This window comes from Coloeus monedula (assembly GCF_965178545.1).
Source record: "Coloeus monedula genome assembly, chromosome: 9".
NCBI classification, from domain to species: domain Eukaryota; kingdom Metazoa; phylum Chordata; class Aves; order Passeriformes; family Corvidae; genus Coloeus; species Coloeus monedula.
In genome coordinates, this window is record NC_138789.1 from 4,854,438 (window position 1) to 4,867,489 (window position 13,052).

Consider the following 13,052-nt stretch of genomic DNA (forward strand, 5'->3'; position numbering starts at 1 on the left):
CTCTTGTGCTTCACCTTCTGAACGTGTGATCCTTGGCCACACAGCTGTCACACGGACAATCCTGTGCTCAAGAAGCTGCTCTGGGATGTTATTTGACTACCAAGGAACTCTAACATGGAGAAAATCTCCATGCAAAAGGCATGGAAAATTCCTGCAGAAGAAACTACAAGTCAGGTTTTTTCCTCTTAACTCTAAGCTGAAGCACTTCCTGGGCAATCACTTTCAATATGCAGAAGCTATGCCCAAAGACATAATAAAAGAAATCCTAGGAATGACAACAGCTTTAGAAACCTAGCTGGTGCCTGAAGCAGATAACTAGTGAGCACTTACAGCATAGGTGGTGACATACTTTGGTGTTTTAGTTGCCTCTGGTGCTGCTATAATCATTTTTCCTCTGCAGGGAAAAAAATAAAATATTGTATTTCTGTGGAAAAGCCTTTTCTCCAAAAGCAGAGGAAAGAAAGCAACATTCAGAAATGTAACCTGGGGGGCAGCATGAGTGCTTCTGACAGGGCTAAGACAAAGACACTCTGGAAACCACAGAACCCTTCAGTTCTGCCAGAAGCCCTTCAGACTTACCTCTAACCAATATTTACAGTAGGGGTAAGGATGTGTTTATTCTGTTATGCACCTGACCAGATAGAGAGAAAACACAGGCTTTGCAAACACTTCCCAAGCGTATTTATTAGTCAGGACTGATCTGTCTCAAAGTATGACCTACTTCATACCTCAAATGCCATTTCAACACAGAGCAGCTGCACAAGCCTCTGTTCCCCCTGAACACATCCTTGATATGCCAAGACAGACTTTAGCACACCACTTATTCACATGCATCAGTTCCTGCATTTGTTTGGGTTTGAGCACAGGTGTCTAAGAAATGGGTTTTTTTTCTCTGTCCTAATAATTTGAAAAGTTTCTTTCTTTTCTTCCTCCACTGTTTATTATCTACATCTTCAGCATCATCAGGAGGATCTGGCATTACAAAGCCATCAGTCATTTTATAGTAGACTATTGTGGAGTCTGTCTCAACTACGGCCAAGGTAACTGACAGCAGGGTGTTGGGATCCTCTGGAGGGAGAGAGGCTTTCTTCAGTATTTCCCTTAACCTAGGAGAGGAAAAAAAAATCACTTAGAAAGGAGTCCACAACCACCTACAATGGCACAAAGGTAGAATGGCATCATTCCTATTTTTATTCAGCCTGTTTTCACTCTGCAAACTTGTCTTCACTAAAGTGAGCATAATATCTGTTCTGATAAAAATCCAAAGTCATGTAATCAAGCAACAAAAGAAAATAACAGAATCAGTTATACACATCTCTGCTGGAAATGGCCCAACACATGCTTCTAAGCTTTGCTTATGTGTACTCGTGTGCATGTGCCTCAGCCATCCCTCATCCACCACAATCTTAGCACGGCAATCTCTACTGGCCCTGTTTTCCGTAGACTTAAATAAGACATCTAATTAAATAACACCCGGTGTTCAATTGGCGAACTGAATAATTAAGACTTGTTCTATTTAGAGGTAAGTCTTCCAGTCCCTGTGCCACAGGTCTCTGCCAGACTGTGGAAGGCCCAGGAGCTCAAGCCAGGTTTCTCTACCTCCCTGTCTAGACTAGAAGCCACAAAACTAATGTTCTTCTTCAGGACAGTCAGCACAAATAACGTCTTCCTTAAAAGCTCAAGACAAAGTTATGCAATTTTTCCTGTTTAGCTTATTTTAAGAGTAACATGCCAGTTACTTTCTGTTCAGAGCTCAGGACAACACTGATCCCTGGAGTCCCTGGATTCCTGGTCCGACTGGGGAGCAAGTCCTGAAGGAGTGTGGTGCCCAGGGACAGAACAGTAACACTTCCCACAGAACATTACCATAGGGAGCTTCCTCCTTCCCCCACAGGTCAGGTGCAAGAGGGCTCCTCTGAGATTGCTGGGACAGGTTACATTCCAGGGGGAGTTCAGCTGTGCACCAGGATAAACCAGTCCTGGCTTCATGCACCCTCATGAAGATGCTCACCCAGCAGAGCACAGGCAGCTCTGAGGCCAGGCACTGCAGCTGAAAACAGGGCTCTCTCTAAAGGCAGCAGCTTTCAGACTTCAATCATCATCTTCCCTCAGAACCCCTTTGATCCTCTAATAAAAGCCAAATGGAATGCAGCAGAGAATGAGCAGCATCCTGGAAAGCCTCGCTGTTAAGCCCATGACCTTCTTAAGGATCCATCTGTGTTCTGAGCCGTGCATAATCTAGCCTGGTAAATTCAGGAGGGCCTTTCCTCCTGCCTGCACCACTGGCCCAGACACACAGCAAGGCAACACAGCAGTCACTTCATGCAACAGAGACACCACGGCTGGGAAAAGCCCCATCCTAGCCCTTCCACATCAGCACATTTCCTAACAACACAACAAATAAGGTGAGAGAGACTGTGCTGGCCACTGGCAGAGGAGAAACATTGCAAGAGACTCCTTCAGGCAATGGGACACCTACTCCTGTGCTCATCACCATCTCAATAGGCTCTGTCTGCAGGTAACTTACTCTGTGCTTGGCACCTCCAGCTCCTGTCACTTCCAGCCCCTCTGCAGGGGTACCCCCAGCACCACAGTGTCCTGCCAAAGCCCTGGCAGGGAACAAGAGCTTGGGAAAAGACTACAGATGTCCTTCCTGACACACGCAGAGAACAAGAATCCAATTATCACATGCAGAATCATGAAATGATCAGTGTTGGAGGGGACCTTAAAGCTCATCCAGTTCCATCCATGGGCAGGGATATTTCCAGTATCTCAGGTTGCTCCAAGCCCTGTCCAAGCTGGCCTTGGACATTTCCAGGGATAGCCACAGCTTCTCTGGGCAGCCTGTGCCAGGGCCTCACCACCCTCAGCAGCCAAGTGTCTGGAGAAAGCTCTAATTGGTGAGGCCAGACTGCTGGCAGAGACCCCCGAGGAAAGAACAATCCATGAAGCAGTGGACATTAATCTCTCTTTCTCCTGGGAATGCAATATAGAATCAATGATAAAGTGCCAAATTAAAGGGCACAGCTACCCAGAAGAGATATTTTGGGAGCCAAAGAAACCAAACTTGTGTTGAGTGTGGACATTGCTGTATCTGGGACTAGAGTCAGGCAGAGGCCTGGATTCACCTGCCAGCCAGGGCAGAAGCTCCTTCCTATTTTCTGGTTTTCCTCATAGTCTATTAGGAGCAGGGATGGAACACTGAGGCCTTAGATCTGCATTTCTGGTACTCTTGTTTTCTTCTTATACTGCCAAGCACAGACACCTGAAACTTTATTTCCCCCCATTTAGCAACTAGGACTTCAAAGATGCCCCATGACCCCAAAAGCAGCCAGGTCCTGACAACAGATTAATGACATTTCTTCGCATTTCTTCTTCCTTTTCAGGAGACAAGAGTTCCAGGATTTATGTAAGGAGCACAAAGACATACCATTGCATCAGGATGATCTGCTAACTCTGTTGTCCACAGATGAAGAATGACAACTGCAAATGCACCCTTTTCCTCTTCCCCCTTCCCTCCACACAGGCAGCCCCAAGACAAGGGCTCTCATTCATGCATACCACAGGAGCCACAGTGCACTGCAGCACATCTGCAAAGTGGTGAGAGGCTATCTTTTAGAAGGATAAGCTTTGGAATTCAGGAAGTCTGTGTCAGATGCCAATCCCTTGCCCTCCTCCCCTGAAGGCATCCCCAGCAGCCTCTGTGTCCAGCCTGCTCACAATATCCCTCTGCACCAGCAGACATTGCAAAGGAGCCTCAGAACCTCTGATTTCACTGCACTTGCTGCCTGCCATGAGCAGGAAGAAATACTGCAGGAAACATATAGCTTTTGTAATCCTTTTAATGCCTCTAACGCTGTCTATAGAAAAATAAAGAAAGCATGAAGTGTTGTTGGCCTTCTCAAATTCAAAGAATGCATGTTTGACATCGTAAACAAGGCAAGAAGCCTTTATTTCAAGGGAAACAGCCCTTAAGCCTGCCCATCCCACACAACAGCTCAAGTCAATGATGGAAATGAAGTCCATGTGGTAACACCCCCCCAACAGATCCATCTGATTCAAAGTACCCAGTTAATGGCTACCAATAAGCTCCTTAATGACCAGTACAATCTGCTACACCATACAGAGGATGACAACTATAAAAGATGAATTTGCTTTTAAAAAAGTGGATTTAATGTTTCTGAAAGTGTCAAACATCAGTGGAACAGAGGAATTCAGTGCATCCAGTAGCCTGGCAGATGCCAACAGCCTTGACTACTTTCATTCCCCCGCACCCTGAGCAGCCTTTCCCCCTGGGTCACAGGTGTGTGTCAGGACACACTCTGGAACCACTGATAACTGATGGAACGCTGACACCAAGGGGCCCACGACCACTCTGGGCTTGGTTCCCCAGCTGTGCTCCAACAGTGTGAGCCCCACAGAAACTGTGGGGTTAAGCCTTTGGCATGGACTGGCTCTCTCTGGTTCCTCCTTTTCCACAGGAATTCCAGCATGCCCACTCCACTGTACACACACCCAGTTTTCAGCAGAATGGAGAGACTTGACACGAGAAAAGGTACAGCTGTGCAATAGTTCCTGCTGTTCTTCAGGGTCTGAGTACAAGCTCAGCACGTTTTCACTACAGTCTCAAGTAAAGCCTGTGCTGGAAGAATGCACTGTGTCACTTTGTCACCTCCTCAAGGACAGCAGACAAAACACTCCATCACCTGAGCACATGTTCACCCATAGGCTCAGCCTGGCAATGGACATCGGAGGCAGACAACCCTACCCATGCCACCTACTTGGGATTTATGCCAATGACTGCCTGGTAAAAAAAAAAAAAATCCACAGCCCCAGGAGGGTGCACAGAACAATCAAATGTGCTGCTGCATGCACAGTGAGAAATCAAAGCTAAAATACCCTGCAACTACTCCTTCCAATCCTCTCCCTCTCCACAGGATGAAAAGCCAGGGAATGTTAAAACAGGCAGCACAGAAGCTTTAGGCGTCCCACACAAAAAAGGTACCTCTTGAACAAAGGCATTGTGAAAGAAAAATAACTGGTTAGGGGAATACAGACACCACAAGAAACACTCTAAAGTTTTATAGAACGTACACAAGTAGAATAAGACTAAGTATTTTTGTAAGAATTCTCCTTTGTTGGAGATCATGCAGTGCAAAGGTTCCAGTGTAATTTGAAAGCCCAGCTCTAAAACCTGGTGGTGCCTGCCTGTTCACTCAAACCCAGATCTGCTCCCACCAGGCCAAATGCAAGCAGGACAAAGCCCTCATTTTCCACCCAGGAAGCAAACTCACATTCACCTCATGCTCTAGGAGATGCAAAGGACTTCACCTCAAACACTCTGTTATCCAAAGAGCTGGCATTTCTAAAACACTTTGCATTAGAAAAACAGCTTAGAAAAGGCTTTCTAGTTATCTACAGACTAGAGTCAGTATGGATTGCTTTTTTCTACCAAAGAATTAGTCATAGGAGCAGGTTTAGCTTCCTTAACATTGTGCAAGGAGCACTGCAGCTAAGGGAACAGCACTAGCAATGTCATCCTGCATCTGTCCTTACTGCTGCATTCTAACCTAATGATGGCAGTGAATTGACCTGGTCCTCTATTACTGTGGCAATTAATATCTTTAAAATAAAATAAATCCCAAAACAAGAAAATCCATACAAATCCACCGAGAGAGCAGAGGGGAATGTTGCATCCTTCTCCCATCTTAATTTTGCACTAAGTAGGCCCTCAACACCCATCAGAAATCTGTGCTGTGTTTACCAATATCTGCTCCCAAGAAAATAACACTGCTCTTTTCTCTGGAAGAAAGAACCAGGTGTACAGCTGGTGACCCTGAGGTTTCAATTGACTCTGCAGAAACCAACAAAGGGCAGAATCATATAGGAAAGAATTCAAGCAGCAAGTTCTGTGATAAACAAAAGAGCATTTCAGAGACACATCCCATGCAGTGCCTATGAGAAGCAGCATCACTCTGCAAGCTCAGAGCAGTTTTATGGAGGTTGCATAGAGCTCCACTGAGCTGAAATGGAACTACTGCCTTCCATCCCATAAAAGCCAAAGGCTTTCAATCTGCCCTTTATACTTGGATGAATAATTCCTTGCAGGCTTGGCCAGCCCAAACAGCTCCCTCCCCTGCTCGCCAGGCAGGGCTGCAGAGTGCACACAAGTTGGTCTCTGTGCCACTTCAGAGATCATTACCCCGGGTACTGGAGCATGCCATTGTCCCAGCCTGGGTCAGCACCATGGCACAGGAACCTCCCAGAGAGCACAGTTCCTTGGATTTAGCCAGCAGTGCAAACTTTAGCACAGTTCACAATCAGGAATGCTGCTCCAGACCCTGCTGCAGGGCAGGCAGCAGCATTAACCCAGTGCCTTGAAATATGTGGGAAGGAGCATGTGGAGCTGGGAGAATGTGTAAATGCACACCACTAGTCCTTGGGACTTGTTCCCAAAACACATGGACAGGGAATGCTAGAAGAAACTCAGTTTTTGTAATGGAAAGAAAAAATAAATGCAAATAAAACACCATGTGCCACACTGGTCAGGAGAAGGAATTGAAACCCCGAGGAACATAAATATCCTTTTCCATGGAAGTTCAAGAAGAAAACAAGACAAACCATGCAAAAGGGAGGTATCAAAGTTCAGCAAAGTTCTACAGGACACACTTACTACTGGATGTTCAGTCACAGTACTGCATAACCAAGTCTGCTGTGGGAGCTGCATCAGTCTCATTTAAAATATTAAATTAATTAAATGAAAAATACTAATAAAGAGCTTGCATTTAGGAGCCACTAACTACATTTTCAATGTGTAATTTACTGAATGAGTAAATTATGCCTATCGCAAGGGAGTTACTGACAAAATTGTGAAGAGGATGCAAGACGCACATCATACTTCCAGTGCTTTGAAATAACAGGATTTTTCAGTTTATAGTAAGATTTATTTCACCATCTACAGACTTTGAAGACAGTAAATTCCAGTCCTCAGATTTCCTTCTCAGGACACTTATCAGCTTTAAAACAAAACATTCACGTATTGCTTTTTTGTAAAGTAAGTTAGCATTTTAACGGAATAAGCCTTTCCCAAACTTCGCAGGTCTCCATTACCTCAGGCAACTTCATCCCTCATTTCCAACACATGCATGCAAAATACAAACAGAGCAGTGACGTGTCATTTAATCTGACATCTATTCTGAAACATTTTGCTTAGACAAGGTTATTTGTCTAGGACAGACAGTGCCCAATTCTATTAGATCTGGGACCTAACTCCCTGGTCCTTGAAGGATCAAGGCTTTCCAGGCTATCTAAAAAATCCAGCTGTCAACACTCTGAGCTCTCCTAACTTGCTGAGCTTGGTTTATGCAAGTCATTTCTGCCAGCTCTGAAGCAGCATTCCCAGGATTCGACTGCTTCCTCCACTCTGGGGAGCCACATTTCTGGGATGTACCGACGAGGTACTTGGTGTGCACTAAGGTGTTGTAGTGAGCAGCAAACACATCCCAGCCAATGCATCTACAAACTCCTGCAAGCATGAGTCCCTGCTGAATTCAGAGGCTCTCCAAGCCTCAGCCAGCTGTGTGAGAATCAGAGCAGGCCAAGACAGACAGAAATTGCATCGTACTCCCCAGGGCTTCGCTCACAGAAGATTCAGCAATCTTCATCTGAAGAACACACAGAGCACAAAGCCACTTCTCAAGACTGTGTAAGATCATTTACTCTTTGCTTCAGAGCCCATAATTCTGTAGTTCGGTGGGTTCCTGTGCAGCCCTACCCTGCCAGGGCTGGATGAGCAGCTTCCACCCAGCTCTGCAGAAGCGGACAGTGAGCTTAGGAAGCAGAACAGCTTTTGCCTTCAGCAGTTAATTGTCATGCTCAAACTGGACTTGATGAAATCTTGTAATAGGCTAAAAAACATTGAATAGACTTTTTGTAGGGCACTCATATTTGTCATTTGCCTAGGTGTCCTGCTGGTAATTTCCACAGCAACTTTCCTGTGGCCTTTTAAGGACACACTTCTCAGTGGCAGCCAAGTAGGGAACTTCATGAGACACCTGGAAGGCAAAGCTTGGCTGATGTGGATTTGAAGAAGAGAACCATCCCTATATTTCTCTGGAAGACCAAGCCCACAAGAGTGACTGACTAGTATTTGCAAATATGAGATCTTTTTTAGCACATCCATAGTACTAAAATCCATTACTTTCTGTGAATCACTTTCTTCCTTCCACCAGTAAGAAAAACACAGAGTGGAATGAAGATGGAAGTCTGATTTCAAGATGTCACTTCCAAACCCCACCCAGGCCTTACTGGTTAAACAAGGAAGTGCTGCTGGTGTTACTGGCTTCTTTTGCAGTTAGCACAATTCCAGGTCCAGAAATAGAGACAGAACATTTTCACCTTCCCAAATCCCTCCAAGGGCTTATTTTCAACACTAAGTGAGCTGCATTCACTTGTACTCATACCTCCTCCCCTGCTTTTAGCAAGTAACACAAAACCCCAAAGTGCTGCTTTGAACAAAATGCAGATGCACGTTCAATACCACAAATACAAGTGTTGTACACAAATACAACCTCCCAGCCTGACAACATCCATGGATACTGAGCACATACAGGCTTTTATGGACGGACCTGGCACTGCAGCCTGGGATTCAGCTCATTTTAGTGACAGCACACCCTATGTAGTTGCTCTGCAGCAAACCCTAGTCACAAACTGTACTTTTAATCAATGTGATGCATTCACTCTTTGCCTCTCCACCACCCATCCTTCCAGTACTGGATTCCAGACACTCCAGTGCCAGAGGCAGAGCAAACAGCATCACCACAGAACAAACAAGTGCAGAGGCTCCCCATGAAAAGCTCCAATGACACAGTAAAAGATAGGACATGCATACAGTGGAATATCTGTCATCAAAAGTCAATCAGAACATACTCCTGGCCTTGACCCAATGCCAGGAATCCAAGTTTTCAGCCCAGGTGGAAATACACTAAATTAACCAAGCACAACAGCTCAGCACGTAGGTGGAATTCCTCAAAGATCCCACATCCTCACTGGCTGCCTTCTTATTACCACCTAAAATCCTAAAAGCTGAGAGTTGCAGCGTGTCCCTTTCACACACACACACCCACACCCCCCTCCCACTTGCTGTGGAGATCACATCACATTTCTCTGCAGCACCAAGCCCACAAGAGTGGTTGACCAACACTTGCAAATATAATACTTTTTTCAGCACATAAACAGTACTAAACCACATCAATACCTAGTAAATCATTTTCTTCCCCCTCACCCAACAAACAGCAAAATGATGATAAAAGTCTGTCAGCAAGACATTGATTTGTCACTTCTAAAACCCAAAATAAAATGCAAAAACATCACTCGTAAAGTGCACACGCACATCTAATAAGTGCAATTAACTAGCTACCTACCACTGTGTCAGGCTGCTGCCCACAGAGCAAGAGGAAGCAGCAAAAACCAGTAAGATTTGTAAAGTCAGCTCTGAGGCAGCTCCTAGCAGGAGTGGGAACAGAAGAAACTGAAAAATGTACAACCATATGATGCAGCTGAAATAGTCCAGGTCTTCAGAGTCATCATGGCAAATACCAGTCAGAGAAGGCAGTCTTTATCAGAGAGTAAATCATACTGTGTGTCTGAGGCCGCTCTAGAGGCCAGTTAAAATAGACTGTAAAACTACTGTAGTGGAAATTTTCTAGGCCGCAAATATCTGTAATGTAACAAATTCATGGCTGTGCTGTCTTCTGCTTGAAGAATTGCTCTTGTATGTGTGAGGAAATTAAGTTGAAAATCACAGGCATGTGAGACTCTACATCTAAAGTAAAAGGAGTTTCCTGTTCAAAGTAGCCAAATTATAGTTTCAAAGCAAAAGCAAACCAAACCACACAAGGCTTATCCACAAATTTGACAATAAAAAAAGCTGATTCTTAGGCAGCTCTGAGAAGATTTCTTTCCTCTTAGGTCCTTTCAAGTCCAGCAATGAAGCATTGCTACATTTCCCAGACTACAAAATCAGCAAAAGAATGTTCAAAACATAAGCTGTGTCTAACCTTGTCTCTCAAACACATACTTTGGCGTCCACTGTTTTCTCCTAGCACATACACAACTCCAGACAACAGGAAGTGTTTATCAGTGGGCATCGGTTGCTGCGGGAAGCTGACCCCCGAGAACCACTTCCAGACAGGGAGAGACAGAGACTGATGCAAAGTTGAGATTTCCTTAATGTTCCAAGCTGCCTGTATGTCTGCAGCACCCAAAATAACTCTGCTTTCCTCCGATGTTCCTCTATTTCCTCCTTTCCCTCTTGACCAAGCCATCACCAGCCTGTAAAATGTATCTGTGCTCCATTTTCTTTCAGTGGAAACCCGAGACAAGCAGTGAGCACACCCTCACCTCTCGTGGCTGATCAGGATGTGTGCAGGCACCGGCACCATCACCTGGAGCCCCTCCTGCTCCCTGGCACGGGCATGCAAACACACCAGCTGCAGCTCTGCCACTCCCACGGGCTGCACCTCATGCCAGTTCCTCCCTAGAAACGTTCGTCGGGGATAAGAGGGGCAGAACACAAAACAGAAGTTTTAATCAGTCAAATAACAAATGCAGTATTTAAGTTAACATCTAAGGTTTTGTTTTCCCTCCCCACAGGAAAACTCCACTCATCTGCCAAATTCCCCTCCTGAGAAGCAATCCTGCTAAAGAAACCCACAGAGCAGGACCAGACTGCTTGCTCCAGAGCTGCACTGATAGATGGTAAGCAGGGATCTGTCTGACAAAGCTCCTCTTCGAAAGGCAAAAAGAAGACAAAACCATGCAGCTTTAGCCATCTGTAGCACTGTAACCCAAATGTGGACTTCATCAGCACCCTGAACTGTGAAGAACAGGTGCTAAAAGCATGGTTAATGATAACACAAAGTTCTAACCTCCTGCTGAAGTTTTTTGCCACAGAACTAGAGAAATCTTCTTTTAAAGACTATTAAGGAATTTTCTTCAGAGGTGTAACAGCAACAGATACAGTAATTTCTGGACTGTAAAATCCCTCCCTTCCCTGACCTTGAGAAGCACCAGGCTCCAAGCAAACCTGAAATATTTTTCGCTGGCTGGCTGCCTGCCTACTCACCATCCCTTTTCAATAAGGCCAACCTAGAAGAATCCAGGCAGAAGTTTATATATCACATAGCTCTGCCTCACTGTGAGCAGATACCACAAGACTATACTAGATTTCACAGGATTGTTTTGGCTGGAAAAGCCCTCTAAGATCATTGAGTCCCACCACTGACCTGACACTGCCAGGTCCTCCACCAAGCCATGGCCCTAAGCACACCACCTACGGTTTGTTATAAATTACTATATTGTTATATTATATTACTACAATGGTTATGAATTACTGCTACCACACTTGAAAATTATCTTCTTTGCTAGAGGAATCACCCCCCTTTCCAGAAAACAGGCCAGCACACAGCAGCCATTTGCTAAATGGTGACTTTGGTGAAACACTGTTATGTGAGTAACTTCACACTAATCTACAAGTGAAGATTATCACAAGCTCAATCACTGAACTTGTCACTTCACCTTCCTACATTCCTTTTCCTTCCCCTACTCCTCTTTTGCTCTTTTTTCCATGCTGACTGCCTTTGCCCTGGAACACCTGCACCTGGAACTGCTGGATGAAATGGGTCCTCATCTTTGCACAGGCTCCAGGGAGGCAGAGGATAGAAACTTTCAGCACAAAAAGTCTCAAAATGGGCACCAAGGACTTTGTAGGAAAGGTCCTGTCTCAGTGCAATTAATTTAACAGGTCCTAAGGGCAAAAACATTTGTTGGGACACAGTTGCTTCCTTGATTTACCTTCTAAGAGGTCCAGGTACACCAGAAAGGCAGCATAGACTTGAGTGCTGTCAGATACATCAAGTGACATCATTTCTGTGAACTGAGACCCAAAGAGGAACGTCAGTGAAGGAAAGCACAGGTTATACTAAGAATGCACACACCATCTCTACAGCCAGCAGAGACACTGGAATCTCACACCAGCTTTAAGGCAATCAAAAAGCAGGACTTGTTTTCTGACAGTATCTCAAAAGCTCTTTTTTCCGCATTTCCCATATTTTAGCACTTTAAAAAAGCAAGCAAAACAAACAAATACAAGAGGAATCACAACTATTTCTGGAACAGCTCTAGCTTTGTGGAATTTTACCTATTTTGGGGTAAATAATTTTACCTATTTTTGCTGCAGCACATGAATATAAGACGATGGCCAAATTAAACACCTCCATATTTTCGGTGTGGTAAAAATTAAGATGGAGTCGAAGTTTAAAGCATTTACATTTCCCAGCCGGGATTCCATGATTTATAACCTCCATCCCTGCCAGCAGTGGCATTCCCCAACTACCCCACGGGCCGGAGTCCCCCTCGATACACCCAATATAATAGATTATATTGGCATCTTCCCCCAGAACCCTCCTGGGGGGACCCCACATGCACCTCAAGAGCCGCGAGGGGGGAATCCTGCGGGGTCCTGGCGGGAGAGCGGGACCCCCGAGAGACCAAGAGACCCCTGGCCCGGCCTACCGTGGGGTGAGTCGTGATCCAGTTGCCGCCAGCCACCCCCGACCAGCTGTCCTGTGCCCCCGGGGCCCGCCCGGCCGCGGAGGAGCCCTGGCCCGGGTCGGTGCCCCGCTCACCGCCCGGGGCCGGGTAAATGTTCCCCCGGCCCGGCCCGGCCGCCGGCTCCATGCTCTCCCGCCTGTGTGCAACGCGGCTTCACTCCGGGCGGCGCCGCGCACCCCAGCGCTTCCCGGAAACTGCCGCGCCGCCCCGACCGTTCCGCCTCCGCTCCGTTCCTACCCCCCCTCCCCAGCCATGGCCAAAGGCTTTTAAACCCTTTAAATGAAATATATGTGTATTCCTTTCACGGTCCCTTCTTCTAAAGGCTCCAAAGCAACGAATACGTTATCAATCTGCAGTGTCCAGAGCTTTTATAGATTGCATGTTAGGGACATGAATTCAAGGTATTGCTATTAAAAGCACTTTGGACTGTTTCACTAGAA

General features: G+C 45.8%; 1 protein-coding gene across 1 annotated transcript; it reads right to left on the reverse strand.

Moving 5' to 3' along the window:
- Nucleotides 1–658: 658 nt before the first annotated feature.
- On the reverse strand, nucleotides 659–12,768 carry TSEN15 (tRNA splicing endonuclease subunit 15). Its single transcript, XM_082286943.1, has 4 exons — nucleotides 12,574–12,768; nucleotides 11,854–11,935; nucleotides 10,402–10,537; nucleotides 659–1,106 (listed from the first exon to the last, which is right to left on the reverse strand). Exons 1-4 carry the CDS (start codon nucleotides 12,736–12,738, stop codon nucleotides 821–823), a joined length of 669 nt encoding a protein of 222 aa, XP_082143069.1. The 5' UTR covers nucleotides 12,739–12,768; the 3' UTR covers nucleotides 659–820.
- Nucleotides 12,769–13,052: the final 284 nt, after the last annotated feature.